At 39.2% G+C, this 23308-nt stretch overlaps 1 protein-coding gene across 1 annotated transcript in view; it reads right to left on the reverse strand.

Annotated features, from left to right (window-relative positions):
• Window positions 1-22665, reverse strand: part of LOC122654829 (exportin-7) — a 98558-nt gene extending 75893 nt beyond the window's left edge. Inside the window, exons 1-4 of the mRNA XM_043849094.1 lie at window positions 22537-22665; window positions 21646-21814; window positions 21158-21496; window positions 20539-20699 (exon numbers count right to left, since the gene is read on the reverse strand). Of these exons, the coding sequence (XP_043705029.1) occupies window positions 20539-20699; window positions 21158-21398 (402 nt within the window). The 5' untranslated portion in view covers window positions 21399-21496; window positions 21646-21814; window positions 22537-22665. The remainder of the gene's footprint in view (window positions 1-20538; window positions 20700-21157; window positions 21497-21645; window positions 21815-22536) is intronic.
• Window positions 22666-23308: the final 643 nt, after the last annotated feature.

Consider the following 23308-nt stretch of genomic DNA (forward strand, 5'->3'; position numbering starts at 1 on the left):
AATCCCGTAAATAAAGAGAAGTTTATGGCATTAGTGGCAGAACTGTAATTATGGGAAGGGCAACTAACACACAAGGGGACGATGGAGTATCAAGTATAAGGTAAAGGGCAAACCAGGAAGTGAGTAAAAAAAAAGATACAACAAAAAAAATATAAACTTGATTGAGGGGCAATTTGGGCAAGAGGCAAGAGGTGATGCAGGTCCAAAGACTTATGTTCAAAAGAAGAAGAAGTCAAAGCTGTCCAAGTAGTGTTAAAGTTAGTCGTTATTTACTTAGTTTTATTTCGGTGTAATAAGTCATATGACTATTTAAAGGTTGCATGACCCCTTTTTATTTGAATTAGTATTTTTTATAGTCATGTGACTTTTAATTTATGACTGGAATCTTGCATGGATTAGGCACGTTTAAGTTTATTTAGTAGTCATGTGACTATTTGTCACCCTTAGAGAATCGGTTAGGCAAGTTTAAGTTTATTTAGTAGTCATGTGACCACTTTAATTGGTCACATGACCTATTGTTCTGTTGGTTCTGTAATACGAATTGGCTAGGGGCCTTTTAAGTCTCCTAGGCTGAATAGGAGTAAGGCCTTTTGGCCATTATAATTAAAGCCAATTCATGAGGGCTCTCTTTACCTCATAATTTTGAAATTAAACTCTTACATTGCATTTGGTTGCGTAAATCTGTGGGTGTTACATCCGTGGACGCATGAATCTCAATTTTTTTAACCGTTTGGTTGGAAAAACGGATTTACATCCTGAGATTCACCGAATCTTAAGATTCAATATTTTAGCCTAAAAGGCTGAATCTCAAGATTTTACCGCATGAGGTAAAATCCAGAGATTCATGTTTTTTCGTTTCTTGAGATTCACATATTATCGAGAGAGGGGCGACCAAATCGTGAAGTTCCATCGAAAAACCGCCATTGCCGCTTCAAGTACCTGCAATATTGCCGGCGCTCCTCTACAAATCGCCATTGCTGCTTGATTTCCCGAGGCTTTCTCGAAAAACCTCTCATCTCCATTTCCTTTTTTTTTATTCTCCACCTTCTAATCCACTAACTGAATACTCTCTTTCCCACTTTCTTCCAAAAATCAAACCCATCTGTTACACAAAATTCATTTCTCTTTCTGATTTCTAAATCCCTTCCTTCAAGAACGAGCCCCACCGACTGAAATCTTTCCTATTTTCTCATTTCCAAGCATTATTGAATCATTCATCAGTGTGGGAGATTCCTGCAATTTGAATTTGAATTGGGATTTTCGTATTTCTTTTTCTTTTTCTTTCCTGGATACTCCGTAAATGCAATTCTACGTCAGGCGAGACCCACTTCCATGGCTGCACAACAAAACCTGAGAAGGAAACGGAAAAGTATTGAATGATCTGAAAATCTTTGCCAAGTTGTTGCGTCATCAAATGCAATTTACTTTAGCAATGGCCCTAATTCAATCCCCATTGATATTTCTCCAAACCTCACCGGATTCTGTAGTAAACTGAACGTCACTCTTGCAAACTGCCATTGCCACTTCGAAAGTAGATTCAGGTTTCAGAATCAGGGTAACCAAACAGTTATTCTGACAGAATTCCAAATCTACAGATACTCTCATCTATTGATGTTACATCTGAATCAATGCAGGCATCCAGATAAGCTGCTGCTGCAACTTATCTTCTCCAACAAGAACTGTTTTGTGTTTGATCAAGGCTGGTGGGATTGGTGTTTGATCCAATCGACACCTTGCGGTATGAAGCCCAAGTGGTTCAGTCTAGCTCTCTTTGTTCTTCAACATTGTTAAAGTTCTGATCTTTCAAGGATCTTTCATTCAAACAAGCTGCTGTCCACGTACTGCTTCAACAACTAGTAAGTTTGAATCATCCCAAACCCTAGCCTTTCTTCTTCTAATCCTCTAACATCCAAACCCTAGAATCCCCTCCATCTTATAACCTTTTTCCACACTCCACTCACTACCCAGATCAATCCAACCATAGAAACAGCCCCATAATTGGATCGAGCTTTCCCTTCACCCTATAGGAAACTCGGTTCAAGTTGCAGCCCATTCTGACAGTCAAACCCTAAAACATCCACATAGTTCCCTTGTCAAAACCCTAACCCTAATCACATTACTCACACCATTCCTCGCTGCCGAACCTGTTACAGCCCCTGGTTTTGAATTTTTCTAAACTTAACCTTCACTGGAAGATTCATACCTAACCCCTAACCTAAACCCTAACCCCTAATCCTAGACACCATCAAACCCTAACCCTAATTTGCCTATTTCACCTATTTGAACCCTAGCCGATCCACCTTTGGAAGCAGATACTGCTTTTGGCTTCTAGTTGGATTACATCCAATCTAGAACTACATTAAGTGGTATCAGAGCCACGGCTGAAGGTGAACAAACAGTGCTGCCACCAGCACCCGATCCTATGTCTACAATGATTAAGTTGTTTCAAAAGTTCTTTGCTGAACAAAGAGCTATATCTGAAGAAATAAGGACTGCACAAAGAACTATTAATGATAGGTTGCAGCAAATTGAGCAACGTCAAATTTCTCCAACAAGGGATAGCAATTTACCACTTGAAGAAGACAGATATCAATTACAATCCCAAGTTAATCTCCCTGACAGAAGGAATATAAAAGACAGGGAACGTCAGAGAACTCTAGAGGCTCGACTTAGCTTTGAAGACCATGTGAGACCCTATTTTAATGATAATGGTACTCCTTATCGACGCTTTGATGATACACAAAAGGTCAAGCTCGATCTGAAGGAATACAATGGCAGAGACGATCCACTGGTATTTTTATGATTGGTTATTTGCTTTAGATAATTATTTTGATTGATATGATTTGCCTTAGTGTAGAAAGATGAAACTAGCACGTACTAAGCTAGTCGGTTCCGCCTATGACTGGTGGAGAACTACTGAGTTGAAAGAAGATCTGAGTAAGAAAAATCTGCCAAGGCATTTTAGGGCACAGTTACAGGGCAAGTTGAACACCCTTCGCCAAGGGAATTTATCTGTGGCTGAATATATGCAGCAGTTTGATTCACTCTCTTCTCGTACTGACATTAGAGAGAATGAAATTCAGTTGTTATCTCGATTTCGCTTGGGATTGAGGAGTGATATCAACAGGGCTATTGCTGTTGCTGATGTGGCCAATGTTAGGGATTATTTTGAGAAGGATCTTCAGGCAGAATATTGGCATCTACTGGTAGACGGTTTGGAAATTCAGCTGTCAACAACAAGAAATTTTTCCAACACCCAATCCTTCTACTACTGGTAAAAGGGACTGTGTTCTTTCATGTCTCGGATTTCCGCTTGAGGATTTTACATTCTGATCTATTGCGCATTTGCTTTTAGGTAAACCCTTGGACTTTGATTTGAAGGGCTTATTTGAAAATGAGCTGTTTAGAATAGTAGAAGTATCTTTCAAATTCTCTTTGTGGGTATATAACATTATAACATCTTAGGACCGTCTGAAAACAGGATCTTGAGCAGGTTAAAGTGCTTACATCTATCGCCCTAAGCTCCTTGAGAACGGACGGGTTTTCACAGAGATCAGCAGGCCTTAGGGCTTGCTTGTTATCCATCCTCCTCCATGTGAACCTTTTTTTTTGAAGATCTCCTAAGTCCTGCCTAAAGTATTGTGGGCCTTTCCTTCCAACAGAGGTGATCTACCCCTGAAGGCTTGAGATACTAGAACAATGTCAAGATTTTATTTGATGAGGTGATTTTGATTAATTGTTCTATCAACTCACTGAAGTCCATGAAATCAGCCCTTGCTTCTCACTTCCCACTTAAATTTATGAGGAAGAATAGGGGTGGGGCAGTGAGTTTGTGAGGAAGAACAGGGTGTGGCGAGATTGCAGGGGTGAGGTGGTGGTGTCCTAAGAGGAAGAAGTAGCAGTAGTGGGACCCACGGATTGAATAAAGGGGAAAAAAAAAGGGAAAAGAAGCAGCTCAGTTTGGTGGAGTACACATGGCAACTTACCTGTGGACAAGGAGTGAAATCTCTCTCCTCGTACGAGGAGCTGGGGACATGAGAAAACTATGAAGTGATTGTGATGTGTGATGATTGTGCTAGACCCACTAGACAGTCCATCAACTACATGTTCTATTGTAATGGTAAGAATCTGTTCCATAAGTCTGTTGTTGAAGGATGTGGTACAGCGTACAGGATGTGGGAGTACAGAACATTACCCAAGTGGTGATGGACAACGGCAGCAACTATAAAAAGGCTAGGAAAGATTGATGCACAACAACTAGTACCACCTATTTTGGACACCATGTGCAGCCCACCGCATTGACTCTATGCTAAAGGACATGGGAAAGAGATCCTTGGTACAGGGTGTGGTCGAGAGGGCAAGACAAAAAAACCACATTTGTCTACAACCATGGACATGCTTTACAGATGTTGAGGACAAGTGCGGTGGAGATTTGGTGAGACCTGGCATTACTTGATTCGCCACCAACTACTTTGCCCTAAAGAGCTTTGAGGCGAAGATGATTGGTCTCAGGTCAATCTTTGCTTCAGGATTGGTTTAGTTAGAGGGAGTCGGGTTTGCCACAAGGTAGGGCAGCACACACAAACATATCTATTGACTACTTATGGAAGGACCTGAAGAAGGTCATTCTTATACTAGAGCCAGTGGTAAGGCTATTGAGGATGGTCGACTCTAAGAAAAAGCCCACCTTGCCACACAAGTACATGACATTGAGACGATGAAGGATCGCATGCAAGAAACAATACCATGTGGACGGTGGTGGAAGGTCATACCTAAATATTGTTGAGGATCACTGGGAGAAGTACTAGAAGGATCCACTTGATAGGGCTGGTGAGTTTTAACTTATTATTTTAAGCTACCTAAGCCAATTTACGTTCAATTTACATCTTCGTAAGCATTAACAAATTCTTTATATCACTCCTAGCATATTATCTCAATCTCAATCCCAAGTACCAATACAAGCATTGACTTGAGATGGATCAATTGTTGATAAATGCAGTGAAAGAGTCGGGGGCCAAGTTGGAGCCAAATCCAACTATACAGTCTACCTGTAATAAACTAATAATGAGGTGAGACTTGTAGTTTGTCAAATATTTGTAAGGAGTGTGAATTACTCGATTTCGTATTAATGCGAACATTACCAATGTTTGAAATGAGTACAGATAAAGAACTTCAGGGATGCACTAAAAACTTTGGATTGTGCAGCCACAAAGTCTGGAAGAGGAACCACAGCTCCTAGTAGGCCCATTGCATTATTGTCTTCTTTCAATTCATATATGTATGTACCAAGTACAATAGTTCCAATCAGGATAAGTAGGTTGGTTGGTTTCGTCCTCCTATCAACCTAGTTCTCTGTTCCATTCATATACATATGTACCAAGTACAATCGTTCCGATCAAGACAAGTGGGTTGGTTCATTTCATCCTCCTATCTACGCAATGCTTTGTATGGATCAGGACAACAGTGCTCTCCCAGACATGTTCTGCCTCCGGATACAATTGCAACTGGAGTACATTCTCACTTATCTACTCCAAGAGGCAGAACCGATTGGATCACACACAATTGGAAAAGTTGGTGTATGTTCACTATAACATGAGACTGAAGATAAGGAGGATCCTTCTACGAGTGGATGAAGAATTGAGGTAACCCTGTCTTGGATTGGCTTGGGGGTCGTGAGATTGCTAATCTAGCAGGGATGATAATGAAGACATTGACTGTTTTCTTTCTAGTGGCCACACTCACACATTGTCCCCGTCTGATGGTGATAGCAATGGGAGTGATAGATTTGCATCCCTCTGCAAGGAGTATGACCAAGCAGAGCCGGAGTCAAAGCCCGTTTAATTCACAGGCGAGAGCCAGTTTGATCAGGCCACACAGGATGTTGAACACAATGCACTCACCCCCACACGTGCAGGCTACGTGAGAGACCCGTAACACCGATTCAAACCAGATGAGGAGGAACATGAGTGATGTAGATCAAAACATGAAGAAGAAAAGACCAAAACACTATTCACGTGAACAGTGTCACAGCCCCGTCAAACCAAGTTATTGGGCTAGCATTGGACCAGGTCAAGCCAGATCGAACCAGCCCAGCTGGCCTTCTAGAAGATCCAATTTGCAGCCCCACGATTTTGACAAGGATGCTGGTCTTTGACCAGTCAAATCCTAGTACCTAGTTACTAAGTTTATTAGTTTCTATTTTGGTTATTCTTGCATGTGGCTGTGTATTTCTAATTCTAGTTAGTTTCTATTTTCCATAGTTGTCACGGCGGTTAGGTGACCCAAGGCGCTGGAGAGGGTAAAAAATCAAGGCGACACCAAGTTGGCAACCAAGGCGTATTTCTAATTCTAGTTAGTTTCTTACTTGAATTATTCTACACTAATGAGAACATGGATATCGATGTGACAAGCTCAACTGGTACTCTCGGAGGCCCGAGTATGGAGGAGAGTTATGTACATGGGCAATGGTGTGTACCTGTACCATCCTATGCCACAAAGAGCACTGATTTCGACTACATTGGGTATGGTGGGTACAGTGGCTGTGGACAATATAGCTCTTCTTCGTCATTACCTTCCAAGCTGATGCAGGCTCCTCATCTACCATCAAGTAACGGTGGCGCTTGATCAAGTTCTTAACAGTTCGGAGATCTATAACCTAGGTTAGGGTACCTACAGGCTACAGTATGTAGATGATTTCAGTTATAGGGCTGCTATGGAGAACTTCGAGCACTTCTTCCGATATACTGTGATATAGCCAACATTTGTGATACAGTCCGAGAATAACTTGCTTCGACAGCAGCAACACTCTGCTAGTGATTTTGATCCTGCACGGAACTCAATGCGGCACGAGGAATCTAGGACTGGAATAGAGGTGCCTTACTTGTGTTCTTCACTCCCATATCTTTGCCTCTTTGTAAAGAACCATGTGTACTATTTGATAATTATGCTTATTCATTCCTAATGCATATTTTAGTAGTTTTAATTGAATAATGTGTGTTCTAGTACTAAATTTTGTGAAATAGGTCATATTAGAGAATGTATACAGCAGTGTACAGCATATACTAACCTAGGGTCCAAAGTTAAAGTACCATTTTGGGTGTGCTTTTTCACAATCCAAGGCCCCATTATGTTTAGAGGGTCTAAAATAGGATTTCCTAGAATTTATGGGACCAAATTTAACCATTTGGATCTCGAAACCTTCCAGTTTCGACAGAAATTTCGCAGTTTCGCAAAATATTTCAGTTTCGAACCTGGTGGAACCAAGCTCGAAATCGAAACTTTGAACCTTTCCTACAAGAACATATCCAAAGATAGCACTCCCTTGAACAAGATTACCACCAAAGGCTATTTTAAGCTGAAGAGAACTTGAAGCAGCCATATATACGAAATTCAGTTCGCAAGTTGGAGAGTATTGAAAGTCCAACACAAACAATGTTAAGGCGAAGGTTGAACTCAAATTTACACTACCAAAGGAAATTGAGAGAGTAACGGTGAAAGAAAAGGAGCCTGAAGTTGAAAATAAAGTAGAAATGATCACAGTGAAGTGTGATGATAGAGAAAAGATAGTGCTTGAAGCTTCAAAGACAAAAGATCAACAAGTAGAAGAGTCCACTGCAGAGGTCTATGTTGAAGAAATCAAAATAGACAAAACTGTAACAGTGGAAGAGGAGGTAGTGGTCGAGAACACTCCTCAAGAAATCATCAACATCCATGATGTTTTCTTAAAGAAGCAGAGTTCGTGCCTCAATTCTTTGATGAGAAGGCTCACAAAGTTGAGGACTCTGCTTCATAATTGAAATTGATTCAAAGGTTGAACACATAGAGTTCATCACGCCGCCAGAGTTCTTTGAAGAGAAAGCTCCCCACCTCAAAGACTACATTCCAAACATCCGTTAGCTACCAAAATACTGCAATAGGCTGTGTATGGATATTCATCACACAATTGATCCCTCGACTTTTTAAAACTCAAAGTCGAGTTTCTTTTAGGGAAGAATTGATGTAGATCGAAAGAGGAGGAAGAGAAAAAATGGCCAGCCAGCCAGCCTTTGTGGCTGGGTTTGGTCCAATTCATGGGCCAGGTTTGGGGCCTATTACCACATGATATCTAATCCTTGCATGGGGATATTGTTTCTATATTTATTTCTAATATCTTTATATTAGTAACTTTCTATTTCTAAGGTTGTTGTACATAGGAAACCTGTCTCACTACATATGTGATAGGAACTAATTAGTAACTATTTTCATTTGTTTCTATTTTATAGTTTCCTTATTGTACAAGGCAGCCCTACTACATGTGAAAGACTGTTCTTAGACACTTTCTATTTTGATGTTTTCCTTTTTCAGAGGCACTATTACCCTCTATACATTGTACGGGCCATAGAGCCTACCTTGCCCCACAATTTCATGAATGAAGTTCGATTGGCTTTGTACCTTTGTTGCTGTGCGAGACAGTGAGCATGGAGAGATTCCTTGCAAAGCATGGTGAGATTCCACAGAGTTAGTGAGAGACTAACCTAGGCCATAGGTGTGAGGCCTTGGTCATATCCCCCTATTCTTCCTTATTCTCCTTTCCATCTTATTCTTTTGTTTCAATTTTATTACTGCAGCAACTTCTGTTCTGTAGAGTGATCAAAATCTGATACAGCAGTGTTATTGCTTGCTGTTTATAAAGCTGAAGTATGATCTTATCAAGCCAGCAACAAGGGAAGAGTGGGAAGACATTTTGCCATCATCCCTGATCTGCAGCACCTTTTCTGTGGAGTGATATTACAACAGAATTTCGGACCTCAACATCTCCTATTCCGGCCGACAGAATCAATTCTTATTTTGAGGGTATAGTCCTACCTTTGGGACTTCCCTTCAACTGATTCAGCCATATCCAGTGCTGGATCTCCTCTAAGTCTGTAAGTGGTTAATTCTGTCCTAGATTCTAATATCAGAATTGGTGTTATTCTACATCTGACCATCAATTATTCATAGGGTTTTGAAGCGTTACTCCATTCTTAGTCCCCTACCTACAAGGCTACAACCAAGGATTGAGGTCATCTGCTGGATAGTTTGTAAGTTGTTGGAAAAGTTGCTAATTTGTGAGGCTACTTACTAAATTCAGCAACTTGCTTAATTGTCCTAATCTAATTGTTGGATCACAGCCATATTGAGGGTTGTTCACCTATACTAGGGTATTGTTCGACCTTAGTCTCAAGCCATTAGATTTCTGGTTTGTTAGTTACTGTTAGTTGCATACTCTGATCTTATCCTACACCCTACGGCTCTACTTTGTGGGTGTGTTTAATTACTTGCTGTTTTAGTAAGTTTAGCCCTATCAAAGGGAATTTATTTCACGATGATGAATCAACTGCAATCCATACAATTGTTGATACTGGAGCACAAGCCAACCCTAGCTCAACTGACTTAGTATGTTAACCTTCCGCAAAAGAAACTCATTAAGACGGTTCATGTGAGAGGTTTGGAACCTACTGCTAGAGAAGAGGCCGATGTTATTTGTCCATTACAATTTGAGCCACTTCACTATCAAGTGCATTGTTTAGTTGGTCCCTTAGCAAATTGTGACATTCTCTTAGGGCAACCATGGCAACATAAGGCTGGTATTCCCTACAATGGTGCTTGTAACACCATCGAAGTGAAGCAAGAAGGGTGAACATATTTGATGCTCCTCATACATTGACTAATATGTCATGGCGGTGACAATTTTTTCCTCCTGTAACGAACAAGCCTGTTCTACCTACTTATAAAGAAAAAGTTACACTTCAACCAACATTTTCCCCAAAATATGTGCCACCTCAGCGCCAAGAAAACTACAAGGGTATATTGGGTTTGAGATTTTCCAAGAGAGGAAGAATTGATGCAGTAGCAGAAGCTTGGTTGGATAATAGATATCCTGTTTGGAAGCCCAGATTGAAAAAATCCAGGCACATTGAGTCCAACAGGGGTAAAAGGGTCGGTAAGCAGTTGGATGGTGTTATTTTTGTAAACTCAAATTTTCTTATAAGAGAGTTACCTATCCATGGCAGCTATTAGAAGTTTTAGTTTCAGTTTTAGAATTTAACTAGGAATTTCCTTATGGAGTATCCTGTCTTTGAAGAGTCTATGTAAACTATCTATTCCCCATCCATTAAACAGTTCAATGAAAATATCTGCTTACATATTTTTAGTTGCTAAGCTATTGGTTGATTGTTCTTCTTCCTCTCCACTGTTCAAGTCCAGATCAGACTTTTCTGTTCAGGTGTGATCCTTCCACACTATCGCTCTTCCAAATTTTAGTTCCCTATTCTTGTTCTCTCTTCTTCTTATTTCTCTCCCTTTTTCTGAAGGCAGACACCCTGTTTTCTGTCAAGCTTCGGCTTGCTTCTTTGACATATATCTTATCCAATAGCTGATAACTGGCTCTGAAATTTAATAGTTACAATTATGTTCACATTCTTTCTATCATAGTTGTCAAGATTCCAGCCTAGGCATCTAGGCACCCTGGTCGCCTAGGAGGGTGACTTGGTGACCTAGACGCATAGTTCGAGAACTCGCAAGATCTCGCTCGAGGTCTCGGTTTTTCAGGAAGTCGATACGAGCTGTTATACGATTTCTCAAAGTGCAATTTCTCGGTCGAGATCTCGACATCTCGACCCAATCTCCTTTATATGGGCGCCAAATCTCGAGTTCTAGGCGTGACCTCGGTGGGAAGTCTTGGCATACTTGGAAATCTTGGTATACAGACACTTATTTATGTCAGTAATCAGGACAGACACTTATTTATGCCTAATATCATTTAACTATATCATTTACTTAAGATAATATTCATAAATAAGCAAATGCCCCCCTATTTGAATCCAATAAAAATAGTTAAAAAATCAAATTCCAAAAGGGAAAAAAATCAACCCCCCAGTTCAAGAACAAAAACTGGATTTTCAGCGGTAGGTGAATTTTTTACTTTCTAATGCTGGGGTTTTTCTCAAATCTAAAAATTCCATAAATCTTAATGTGGTAAAACATTGCTAAAAACCAAAAATGCGGTAAAATATTCATTTGTTTTGATGTCAAAAAAATTATTTTCATTCAGAGCGATTTTGACAACATTCGCGTACACCAAATTAAGTTTGAATAGCCTAAAATAGGCTGAATACCAAGTTTCAGACCCAAACTAGGTCTAAAACCCACCGAGTTGAGGCTTCGAGTCGGAAAAAAAAAATGGACCAACTCGGCGAGATCTAGACTCAACTCGGTTTTTCCAAGGGTGAAGTTGGTACCAAGTTCCGAGTTTTAGTACCTTGCCTAGATGGGCGCCTTGGGTCACCTAGACGCCATGACAACTATGCTCTCAATGATTCTACCTTTCCTTTCCAGTTTATTCTTCACTTCTTGGATCAATTTAAAAGCCTGCTATGTTTATGGTTTTCCCTCTGCAATTACCCATTGCACCCTTTACATATCTATTACAATATTGCTTTCTGGCCTGGAATTTATTTAAAGACCTCGGCGATTCTGTTGGTAAAATCTCAGCACAATCTGATAATGTTTTGAGAAGTTACGGTTAAGATTTCTACGTCCCCTGTTTACCACCTACTTCTACAACTCAACTCAGTCTTACCCTAATTAAATGGCGTCAGCTCCATGAATCCTTTTCCTCCAATCAGCTTTATTCAAAGCCATACTTGTTACAAATCTTAAGCTAGGCATTTTTTTCCTCACCAATTCTCTTAGGGTCATTTTAGGCTTCCCCAAACTATTTTAGCTCATTTGATCTTAACCAAATCATCCCTCCATACTGGAGCATTCAAAGGCCTTTGTAGCACATGTCCATGCCACCTCAAACAACTTTTTTGCAACTTATCATGTATTGGAGCTACTCCTAAATTAACACTAATTTATTTAATTGTTCATTCCTTATTTTACCTTTTTCTACTTTCACCACTCATCCATCTCAACATTCCTCATTTCAGCTACACTAAGTTTGTTTGTATGTAGTTTCTTCACTACCCAACATTCAGCTCCATACATCACTGTAGGCGGTACAACGGTCCTATAAAATTTTCCTTCGAGTATTAAAGAAATACACCGATCACACAACACTCCAAAGTCCAGATGCACCCTCCACCTCATTATTAATGTAGTGCTATCCTCAAACCGGTGCATGCCAGTGGGAGATCAACTTGCGACAGGATCGCATTATAGGGATAGAACTAAATTGAAAGAAAACCAGATAACTTGATGAACTGGAACTGATATACAACTATGGGAAAGAAAAGGAGGATACGACGGGTCACCCCTGATCTACAGGGATGGAATCACCACCAGGGAGCCTACTGAATCACCACAGCAGGAATCCTACTAAATCACCACAATAGGGAGCTCTGAATCAGCACAGAACCAAAAGGCCGAACCCAAACTATCCATTAATCAAATCATTGCATTACATAGCATATCAGAACACTAATTTATAGACTAACAAACCTCTCAACTTTCTATACTTAAGAGAACTTAAAAATTAAAAACTTATCTAAATTCCAGAACTTGAGAACCAAGGAATCTAAAAATAGAAACATTTCAGAGCTTCTAGATTTTCTAAAATCAGATTCAACAGTTCTTCAAAAAAACAGAAACAATCAAAATTAGTAACTCAACATGGACCCAATAACCTATATCTTCTAGAAAACTGAAAATAGAAATCAGAAACTAACATCTAATCTCGTATTCAAATCCCTTATACTTGGGCTTATAGAATTGGCCCTTCATAGTAGGAAACTCAAAAATACGTAGCCCATGGTCCATATAACCCATTCAGGACTTAAAATTGAGTCTAATCAGAGAATGGAACCAACTCTGAACCGCAGGTTCTTCTTCTTCCTCTTCCTTCGTCTGCTGGAATTCTGCATCATCCACCCTACTCAAATTCTTTGTGCAAACATCGTCCTCTATTTCTCCTCCTTTATATAAATGATTGAACCTAGGTACCTAAAATTTTCACTTGTCTTCTTTGTTTACCAATCTATGTCTCGTCCTTGTTTTTTCTGAAATTTAAAAATTTACCCAATACAACAGCCCCAGTGTTGTGTTTGGTGTATACTTTAATAACTTGTTTTTCCCCTCAAATTGCATTAATTTCAGGAATTTGACCACTTATTTAATTTAAATTTTCAATTCAGATCCTAGTTCTAAGAGTGGTCCCAGCCCCTGTGTTCTTCTAGATTCCATTCTAGACTGTGGACCCCACCATTTACTTTGACACCTTCTCATTAGGCCTCAACTTGACATCAGCATACTAAACCTGATGCAGCAAGGACTCTCAGTCAGGTTTTTTTTTTTTTTTGGGTAAAATCAGTTAGGTTAAAGCAGGGCTGTATCTGCCCCAAATTCTGGGTTTATTCAGACCCATATCGAGTAACCTATGCCAGCCCATTCTGCCATATCAACCAGCAGTTTAGTTGGGAAAGCTATTAGCCATCGACCAGCTCTTTTAGGAGATTATTTTCAAAAAATTTCTTTGGCTATTGACTTGCTGATTTGTAGGAAGATATTTTCCAGATTTATTTCCATATATCCCAGATTTCCTTGCTGGTTAAAGCGGAGATAATGACCAGATCGTGTGGCTTCACGGCCAGCTAGCTTGGAGATCATTGAGAAGATCTTGTGGGCCCCACGGCCAGCTACTGTTAAAGACCAATGCTAATGCGTGGAAGGCTATTAGATAGATTAGTCTTTGTTTCCAATTAGGATATTATTCAGTTATTTAACATAATTAGAGTTGGAGATAATTTAGGATTATTTTCTTTATTGTGGCAAAGAATAAAGAGGAGGTATCAACCCAGATTTGGTGGGACATGATAGCTTGCGCGGAGTACTTTGAATCCAAGAAGGTTGCTGCCTAGCGTGGGGTTTTAAAAGTTTATTATTTTAGTTATTTTCTAGATTAGGAAGAGGAGTTTCATTTTAATTGGGATTATTGTTTTGAGATATTTCTAGAAGAACCTAGGATGTAATCGATTGGATTTATAAATAAAGGAATAGGCTGATAACCAGCCAAGTCGAGTTTAAGAAAAAGAATGAGTTTTTGGTTAAACCATTAATGGCTGTGAGATACAGTTGAGAGGTGAGATGCCTTGAAAGGGTGCAATACCTATGGGTGAGAGGCCTGGGAGAGAGTGAGAGACTCAATCCAAATCCATCCTTCTACCTATCTTCTACCTTTCTTTATTAACCGATTTTGCTTGTGAGGAAGCCGTGTCCTGAATCTACTGCAATCTGAGATCCATTCAAAGATCTAATTCTGTGGTTGCTATCCTTGTTCGATTGCTGAGAAGTGCTACTGCTGATATCTTAGTGATCCTGCTGTTGAATTAGTTCCTAGTTGGGGACTGATTCTACATTAAACCTCTTCACCATTCTCACGGCATTAGGGCATCAACTTCAATAAGCGCCAGACACAGACTCTGGATCAACCACATAAGTCTTTTACCCTGTCTCATGCACAAGTGCTTCTAATTGCAACCTGTCCCACTCCTCCAACCTTTTGTAAACATGGGATTGCATTCTCTAAGCCAAATAGAAAAAGTACAATCACCACTTTCTACTTATACGCATATTCAGATTCTTTGAAGATTTTTCTCTCAAAGAAACATACTTTTTTTCTGTGGTGATAGTGAACCTTCAGTTAAGTTACTTCTTACAAAAGACTCCACAGGTCCCTGTATCACCGTTTTATACAGGATGGGATCAAATAAATCCTTATCTAAGCAATGCCAATGATTATAAAGCTCAACAAACAATCCGCAGCATCAATTTACCAGCGATGCTTACCCTCCTCATAACTCTATATGGTATTGACGGAGGGCTTAGCAATTTTATAGGGCCTAAAGGCCCATTGGATATTGAATTTAGAAATAGCAGGAAATTTGAACTTCTTGTCTATGATTACACATTGTGACTGCGCAACTTTATGTACGCTTCCAATGTTGTATGTACTTAAATAAATGTTGGTACTTTATGGTTTGACAGTTCTAAAGCATGTTTCCATTAGGTGTTCTAGGTCGAAATTATATGTAGAATAGGTTACATAAGTGAAAGGATACAGTAAGCTATGCTAAACACTAGTAACATACGGTTTGAAAGCAAACTACCACTTTGGGTGGGTTTTTTTCCCATCAAATCTTTCAAAAATGTGTATTTACGCTAAAATAGCCATAGCCCTAAAATTTCGCCCATTTCTGTACATTTCGGTGAAATTTACCTAATTTCTCCCACATTTCACCCATTTCGGCATAATATTTTGGTTTCAACAGGGCAAATTAGCTACACAGTCAAAATGGGTTTAGGCTGTTTGGATGGACCAAGGCTATAAGTACTTAGGCCTTTGGGGATAACATCTGCTGGTCTATTTGGATAGGCTCGGATCCTTTCACGTACTCATATTTGATGGGCTCGAGTCCTGCTTGTTGAGCATGGTTCGAAGATTCAGGTATCGGATCGGTGAATCGCCTGATTTGGATAGAAATCAGCGGACACCAATTCCAATTCCAATTCCTACCAATCTTAATCGCTGGTGCCCAGATCAGAATCGTATCAGCCGATTCCTAATCACATTCTTCACCTTTTCAATAGTATCAGACCGATTCTTGGGCTGATTCCCTATTCCAAGGCCTATCCTGTTTCCACCCCAAAATGACTTGGAATCGGTTGGATTGGACCGATTCAGATCAGAATCGGCACTGACCGATTAGATCCCTGGTTCCGCTTTTTAAAACCCTGTTGTTAAGCTTCATTTGATGGAGCTCAGCTCCATAACCTTGCTTGAAAGTCAAGCTTCTTTCCTTGTAAGCTAAGAAGCATAGTTCAAAATCTCGCGAAATCTCGATCGAGATTTTGAGAATTTCGAGAATTTCGACCCCCTCGAAACGAAATGACCCCTCGAATCAAAACAATACTAAATTTCGATCGAAATTCTCGAGATTTCGAGATTTTTTCAAAATCTCGAGAAAATGCTTTATATAAAATACCATGTTTCGATAGTCTCGGTCGAAATTTCGACCGAGACTGAGAAACAGAGCATTTTTCCTCTTTTGCTTGGTTTTTGAAGGTTTTTGCTTATTTCTTCTTCAATCTTCCACTTTCCACTTGAATCCTTGCCGCATCTATGCCGGAATCACTTGGAGAACAAACTTCTTAGCACATCTGTGAAGCCTTTCCACTATTTCAGGTAAAACCATATTCTCAAAATTGATTTTTTTTAGGGAAATGCTTGATTAACATGTTTGTTTGTGATGAAATAAATATATGTTAGACACCGGAAGCCAATCTACAACTTCACGGTGTTGAAATTTTTTTTTGGTATATATATTATTTATTTATTTTTCTACTTAAAAAATTGGATTTATTTACAACAAAAATCAAAAAATAATAGGGGTTAATTTATTTTTCTACTTAAAAAATTGGATTTATTTACAACAAAAATCAAAAAATAATAGGGGTTATGTATATTGTATGGTGATGAATTAAATATATGTTAGACACCATTGGCCAATCTATGGCCTCATGGTGTCAAAAATATTTTTCTGCCAATAATTAATTATTTTAATTTTCAAAAATTATAAAAAATATTTAAAAAATTCAAAAAAATAGCAAAAAATAAGAAATAATATGAGGTTTTTGTTTTAAAATTACTGAAAAATATAAAAGTAAATTGTACGTACTTCTTATCAGCATCTGGCTGTGAACGGAATTGGAGTACATTTTCTCTCATCCACTCCAAGAGGAGAAATAGATTGGATTCTGAACGTCTCTCTGACTTAGTGTATGTGCAATATAATTTGAGGTTGAAGATGCAACACATACGCATGGGACAAGAGGGTATCAGGGAAAATATCGATCTCGCCGACATTTTCCAGGTGGAGTCGGATGATGAAGATCCTAATGTTAATTGGGTGAGGGATAGAGGTGAGCCAGTGTTAGATCAGCCGGAGGTAGACTCGACCCCATGATAGCTGAACACATAGAAGGCGATGTGGATGACTTCATGGGCTGCAGAGGGTGAGGTACATGCACGGGACGCGTCACCCATACCGTTTCAGTCTACTGGTGGTATTGATGAGGAGGATGAAGATTGGTCTATGTCATCTGGTGGAGATGGTGGTGGTGGTCTTGGTGGAGATGGTGATGATGGAGGTGATGATGGAGGTGATGATGGAGGTGATGATGAAGGTAATGATGGACGTGATGATGATGGTGATGGTGGTCAAGCATATGAGGGAACTCGAGTCCCGTTTGTGGTACAAGAGCAGTAAGAGGCAATCCGTGCCCCTACCGGCCCCACACCAGCCACACGGCCCACATCGTCCACCTCGACCTACTCGAGAAAGCACCGTGGCCAGTCCCGTCCTGGTGGTCGTGGTAGTGGTACTAGTAGGCAGGCTGAGCTTATGGACATTGATGCCCTATCTGGCTCTGTTGGTGGACTAAGTATTGGCGATAGAGACAATAGATCGAGTGGGCATTTTCGTGCCCCATCTTTTCATGTAGACAAGATCCATCTCCAGACAATTAGAGCATGGTTCATCTCATTCACATCCATGTGGCGAAGGGCATTCTGGGCAGTACCCTTGGGGGCAGCAGCCTATATCTTCTCCATCCATTCCCATTTTGAGTATGACTCCCACTCACAAGGATATAGTGGATCGTCTTTTGTGCATGACTTCTTTTCCTACACTAGCTACCCAACCCACGCCGCAGCCGTACAACCCGTACATGCTCCCGCAGCCGTCATATGACTCATATCATAGTGAATCATGGGTAGTACTTCTTCACGAGTTTGGTGACCTATATCCTAGGATAGGTTACCTTCAGACATGTTGATGATGCGTTTACATGGCCACTGTGGATGACTACACTCGCTTTTTCTCCCAGACTATGACGTGGCATGCATTTGTCCTACAGTCGGAGAGCAATACACGTCGGCTCCAGCGGACCATGAGTGGGGTTGATCCTGGATGGCGGAGTAGTTATTATTAGCAAATTTGTAAACATTTGAGATGAATGATGACTAGTTGACTACTTGACTTGTAGCCTTGTAGGGGACAATTGGGGATATTGACATATTGTGATTTGGAATGTTTGATATCATCTTCTTAAATCTTAACTCTTAAGTTGTTATTTGTTAACTTGTTATTGACTTGATGTCTTATGTACTTAATATTATGATTTATGACTTAACTTATGAGTCATTATGTTTCCAACTTAGTTCCAAGTCAATTTACTTGTTTAATGTACAATGTGTATGTGTAAATGTGTAATTAACTAAGTTATACACTTATACATTAGGGTTCGACCGTACGTTGCCAATCAATGGTGCACATCCAAAACACCATTTTGGGTGACTATTTTTGCAATTTGAACATTTAAATATGTTTATATAGCCTAAAATAGGGTTTCCATGAAGTTTCAGGCCTTAACTTGGCCTAAAACCCACCGAAATGACCTATCGAAATATACCAGAAAAAATACAATATTTCGACCGAAATATCCAAAATTTCGAATATTTCGGATATTTCGGTCAACTCAAAATACCGAAACGAAACGAGTTCTCGAACTATGCTAAGAAGTGCCCTATATATGTGTGTAATGTCTCACCTTCCAGGGTAATGAAATCAGAAAATTTAACGTAAAGAGATTTCTCCCATTGAGGTGTGAATGTTTTCCATTTCTAAGTGTCACTAACTAGAAGCTTGGGTGCGATTGCATAGAAACCTAAGCGTGATTGTTCATGACCATTCTTCTTGTCGCTTCCAATTCTAGGTGTGATTACCTAAAATCCTGGTTGTGATTGCCCAGAAGCCTGAGTGTGAGAGCTCAAGATCTTTCTTCTTCATTTATTTTCAGCTAATTGTATAAACACCTTGCTGTCCTACATACACACCTATTCCACCCGCAAACCAGATTTGTTTCCCACAACCTAACTTGCAAACATTCATTAAAACCTTGCAGTCTTCTCCAAAAACCTCACCACAAGCATCAATCAATCTTTTTTCCCCTGAAGCCAAACCACAGTTTCCTCTTCCTAGCCTTGCTATCCCCGCATCAATAACCCAGATGCATGATAGAAGACTTAATGACAACTAAGCGGACCCCATGAAGGATAAGGGCCTTCCACTCAGCCTTTGTATCATGCACCCACACATACAGACCCCACATATGCACATGGCAATATGGCATATGAGTGGATGCATACATGCTCGCTCATATAGAAAGGACTAGTTCTCTAAACAGGTTACTTAAAGCAGGTTCTCTAAGTAAATTTATCATGTGACAGCTTTGTCTATGCTCAATTTTTATGGACATAGTAGGCAAATCAACCCTACTAAATATAATTTTCAGGCTAAACAAAGTTCACTAAATGGCAGAATAAAGCTTAAGAATATAGTTGCAAAATCTAATTTTGACAAACGTGTTGACAACTGAAAATATCAAGGAAACTCTACTTCATGATAGCATAGTTGTCATGGCGTCGCCATGGCGCCGCCATGGCGTCTGGCGTTGGGAGAGGGGGCATATCGAGCTACGCCATGGTGGATGTCAATATATCGTTCGATATGGCTTCCATGGCGACGCCATGGCGTCGCCATGGACGCCATACCACGATATGTTGGCATATCGGTCGATATTTGTACATATAAAAATTAGATTAAAATTTTTTTTTTTAAACCATTTAATAGCTTAGATGCTTTGCTCCAAATCACATACACTAAAGAAAGACTATTGCTATCAAGCTTCAGAAACAGAGTTAGCCTATCATTTGATTTTTACTATTGCTTTCAATTATTTGATAGGTTAATCTATATTTTCAATTTTTCATACTTTCATATACACTAATGGATATTAGTTACACTTTCATGAATTAAACCATAGTGGCATAGTATATTAGTAGTAGTGTAGTACACTTTCATGTTGATTTTTGGAGACATGGAAGAGTTGGCTCACCAAATTTGATGTGGGCAATCTAGAACGTCATCTATTGGCTCACCAAACTCTACCCTTCCTGTGGTTCAAAAACATATGACCCAGACATATATACTACGAGTGCAAGTGTATAGGAAGTAATAATAGAGACTTATCTTACCCTCCTAATCTGTCAATAATATGGATAACAACCATAAGTAATAAAAACACAGGTACTACCAGTTGAAGTGTGTAAAGCAGTAATACAAAATTTCTTGTCCTTCCCACCTATCAATAATACAGAAACAACCTAAAAATTAAAAGCACAGGTAAAACATAATACTTTAAAGCGACCAATTTTCCTTAGGGGGTTGTGGGGTACAGGGGATACAGTAAAAAAAATTATTTTCACACTCGAAGTTGTGTCATGATCAAGGGACTACTGAATCATTCTAATTCAAATGAGAAGCAGCTGCAAGATAAATAACCAAGCCAGATGGTATACGGAGCTTCTGCTACCGCCCATCCTTTAAAAGCATCAAAAGTGAAAGGATTTCCTTTAAAAGCATCAGAATGAAAGTAGCTAATGCATAGAAGCCAAGTCACCTGACTCAAAAAGTTCATTGACTCTTTCACCACCTCTTTGAATCTGTCATCATCAAACCATCCAAACTTTGTGACTCGAGAAAACAGTTGAATCAGGGAAGCAGTTACAAAAGGTTGCAAGTCAGGTCCTCTGGTGGCCAGATAGCTTAGAAGGTAGTTTCCTTCAGACAAAGTGCAGATACATCAACTCAGAGAAGTGTAAACAATCAACTGTGAATTCAAAATAATACTTGAAGGCTATCATGGATGCAATTTTAAAGAGTCTGAATATTATCTATAAATGCTAAACAACATTAAATTTTGTAAGATTAACAAGTTTTAAATTCACACTTATAACCCAAAGTAGAAGCCCATGAGAAAGAAAATACATTGCTGAAATGCAATTGGAAACCAAAGAACCAGAAGGTTGAGAATTCATGCATAAAACAATACCTCTTTTTACTGTGGGAGATATTAAAGTATCCAAAAGAGGATATGAATACACCACAGAATATAGCCATGGTTCATTCTATTATGAATGAACAAATGTACATGTAATACAAATATTGGTTATTACAAAAATGTTCATTTATCTATCAATCTATCTATCTATCTATATATGACAGAACAAGAATATTACGGATATCCAGACGGAGCTGCAAAGAGAGGCTGTGCTCCGTTACTTGCTTCAACAAACTCGAACTAGCCAACATCAATGCGTATGGAGTCAATGCATTGTCCAAAATATATTGACATTGCGAAATGTAATCGGTGTTCACAGAAAAGCATTTCAGAGTGCTCTCTGCATGAGCTCGCTCAGCCGAATCCTGGGAATTGTAAAGCCTTTCGCACAACGCTTCTAGTTGCGCTAAGCTCTCCATTGACGACAGAGAAAGATGTTTTCCAAAATTCAGGTGATCAGGAATCCACCATAAAAGAAGTGATTTGTTTCTCCTTTCCACGTCTATCGAATACACATCTACAATTTCCGACGAAATGCGGTTACATAGTTAACCAAATAAAATAGGTAAGAGAAGGTAAAAGAGGAAAAGAAAAGAATAATCGAGAAAAATTATTTGTTAGTTCATTCAAACATTGCCAACAACGTTGAAATGCTGGAAACTTTACATTAGTTACAAAATTATTGTATAGTATATTTGACATTGTTCCATGTTACAAGAAACGCTCAAAATAGAAATGATAATTCAATAGAAAGGGCAAAGGAAGCTGGTCCTCAGCAAATCTCAGCCACAACAGGTGTACTATTCCAACAGAAAGATAGGTCACAGCATCAGTCCTGCGGAGAAAAAAAAAAAGAATTGCAAAATATCAAATCAATTTAACAGGGAAAAAGAAGGTCAAGGTTTGACACCAAAAGTTAAAATATTGCCACAAAGCAAACCCCCACCCAAAAAAAAAAAAAAAGACTAGCAAATAGCATCATGAATGCCCCCTCTACTGTTGTTTGGCAAAATTGATCATAGATAAGATAAACTATCAAACCAATATGGATACATACACAAAGCAAGGAACTGTCTAGCCAAATTAAACAAACAAAACATTTCTCGGTATGAACAGGATAACTCCAGAATATCTCCTTAACTTCATTTGCCGGTCCACCCCCCCCCCCTCTTCCGTATTCTACCAACAGAGGGGCATAAATACCCACACCATAAACCTAATCCACTACTCCATTTACATTTTTATACTAACAAATTTGAAACTGAAGAAATTGCAAAAGAAAAAGAGAGAATGAGCAAAAAAAAACGCAATTAGTACAACTGCTCTTGGCTAACACAGGTGAATATAACATTAAAAAAAATTCAAACAGTAACACAGGAGAAGCCCATTTACTAAAAATTGGAAATCACTAAACCAGGACAAGCACATCTTCTAAATAGTACATGCAACCCAGAAAATAGAATAAAATCAAATGAAAATATATCTCAACGATCAGAAGTTGAAAGAACGAAGACAAATCCATCCGAGGATGAGAAGATCAGAAGAAGACTAGCTTACCTGTTGGGCGAACACCAATCGAGAGATCTTGTTATCGTTCAATCTGCAATAGAATCTCGTTTTAGTGAAATCTCATCGAGAAGAGAAGCAAATGAGCTTAGGGCTTCTTATTTCTAGCTCGGAAAGATGGAAAGTGGTCTAGGAAGTCTTTTGTCCTCGGGCTCTTCGTCTTTGTCTTGGACAAAGGAGGACTTTGCGTTGCGTATCACCCTGCTTAGATGAAGTTACGCAATTACCCTCCTTTTTTATTACAGCGGTACCATGAAAACTGGCCTATTTGGATATAGGTATATAGCCTGCCACGTCACATGTTTAAGAACAATCTAGCTTGCACGGAATCCCTTTTTTGAGGTAAATAGCTTGCACGGAATCATGAAAGTTTTCTACTCAAAAAAAATATATATATATATATATCATGAAAGCTTACGCAAAATGATCTGTTCCACGCAAATTGTACACGGGCAATACTGGCAATTACTCAATTAGTAACACTCCCTACCATGGATTTATATTCTTATGGTAATTATCATCGCCACCCTGAGACATCATTATTTTAATGCAATCCCATTAAGTATCAAAATATCAAACTGAACCCATAATCTAACAGGGTTAATCTTTTAAATGCTGAGTAGTAATGTCAGCAAGTCAATTTTTTTAAAAGACAATTTTGCCCTTGTTAATGTATGAAGAATTTAGGGTTCATTCATCGTGTCACCCACCACTCCTTCCTCATAGGGGTGTCAATAAAGCTCGGCTGGCCCGAACCCACCCT

The sequence above is a fragment of the Telopea speciosissima genome, chromosome 3 (assembly GCF_018873765.1).
Source record: "Telopea speciosissima isolate NSW1024214 ecotype Mountain lineage chromosome 3, Tspe_v1, whole genome shotgun sequence".
NCBI lineage: Eukaryota > Viridiplantae > Streptophyta > Magnoliopsida > Proteales > Proteaceae > Telopea > Telopea speciosissima.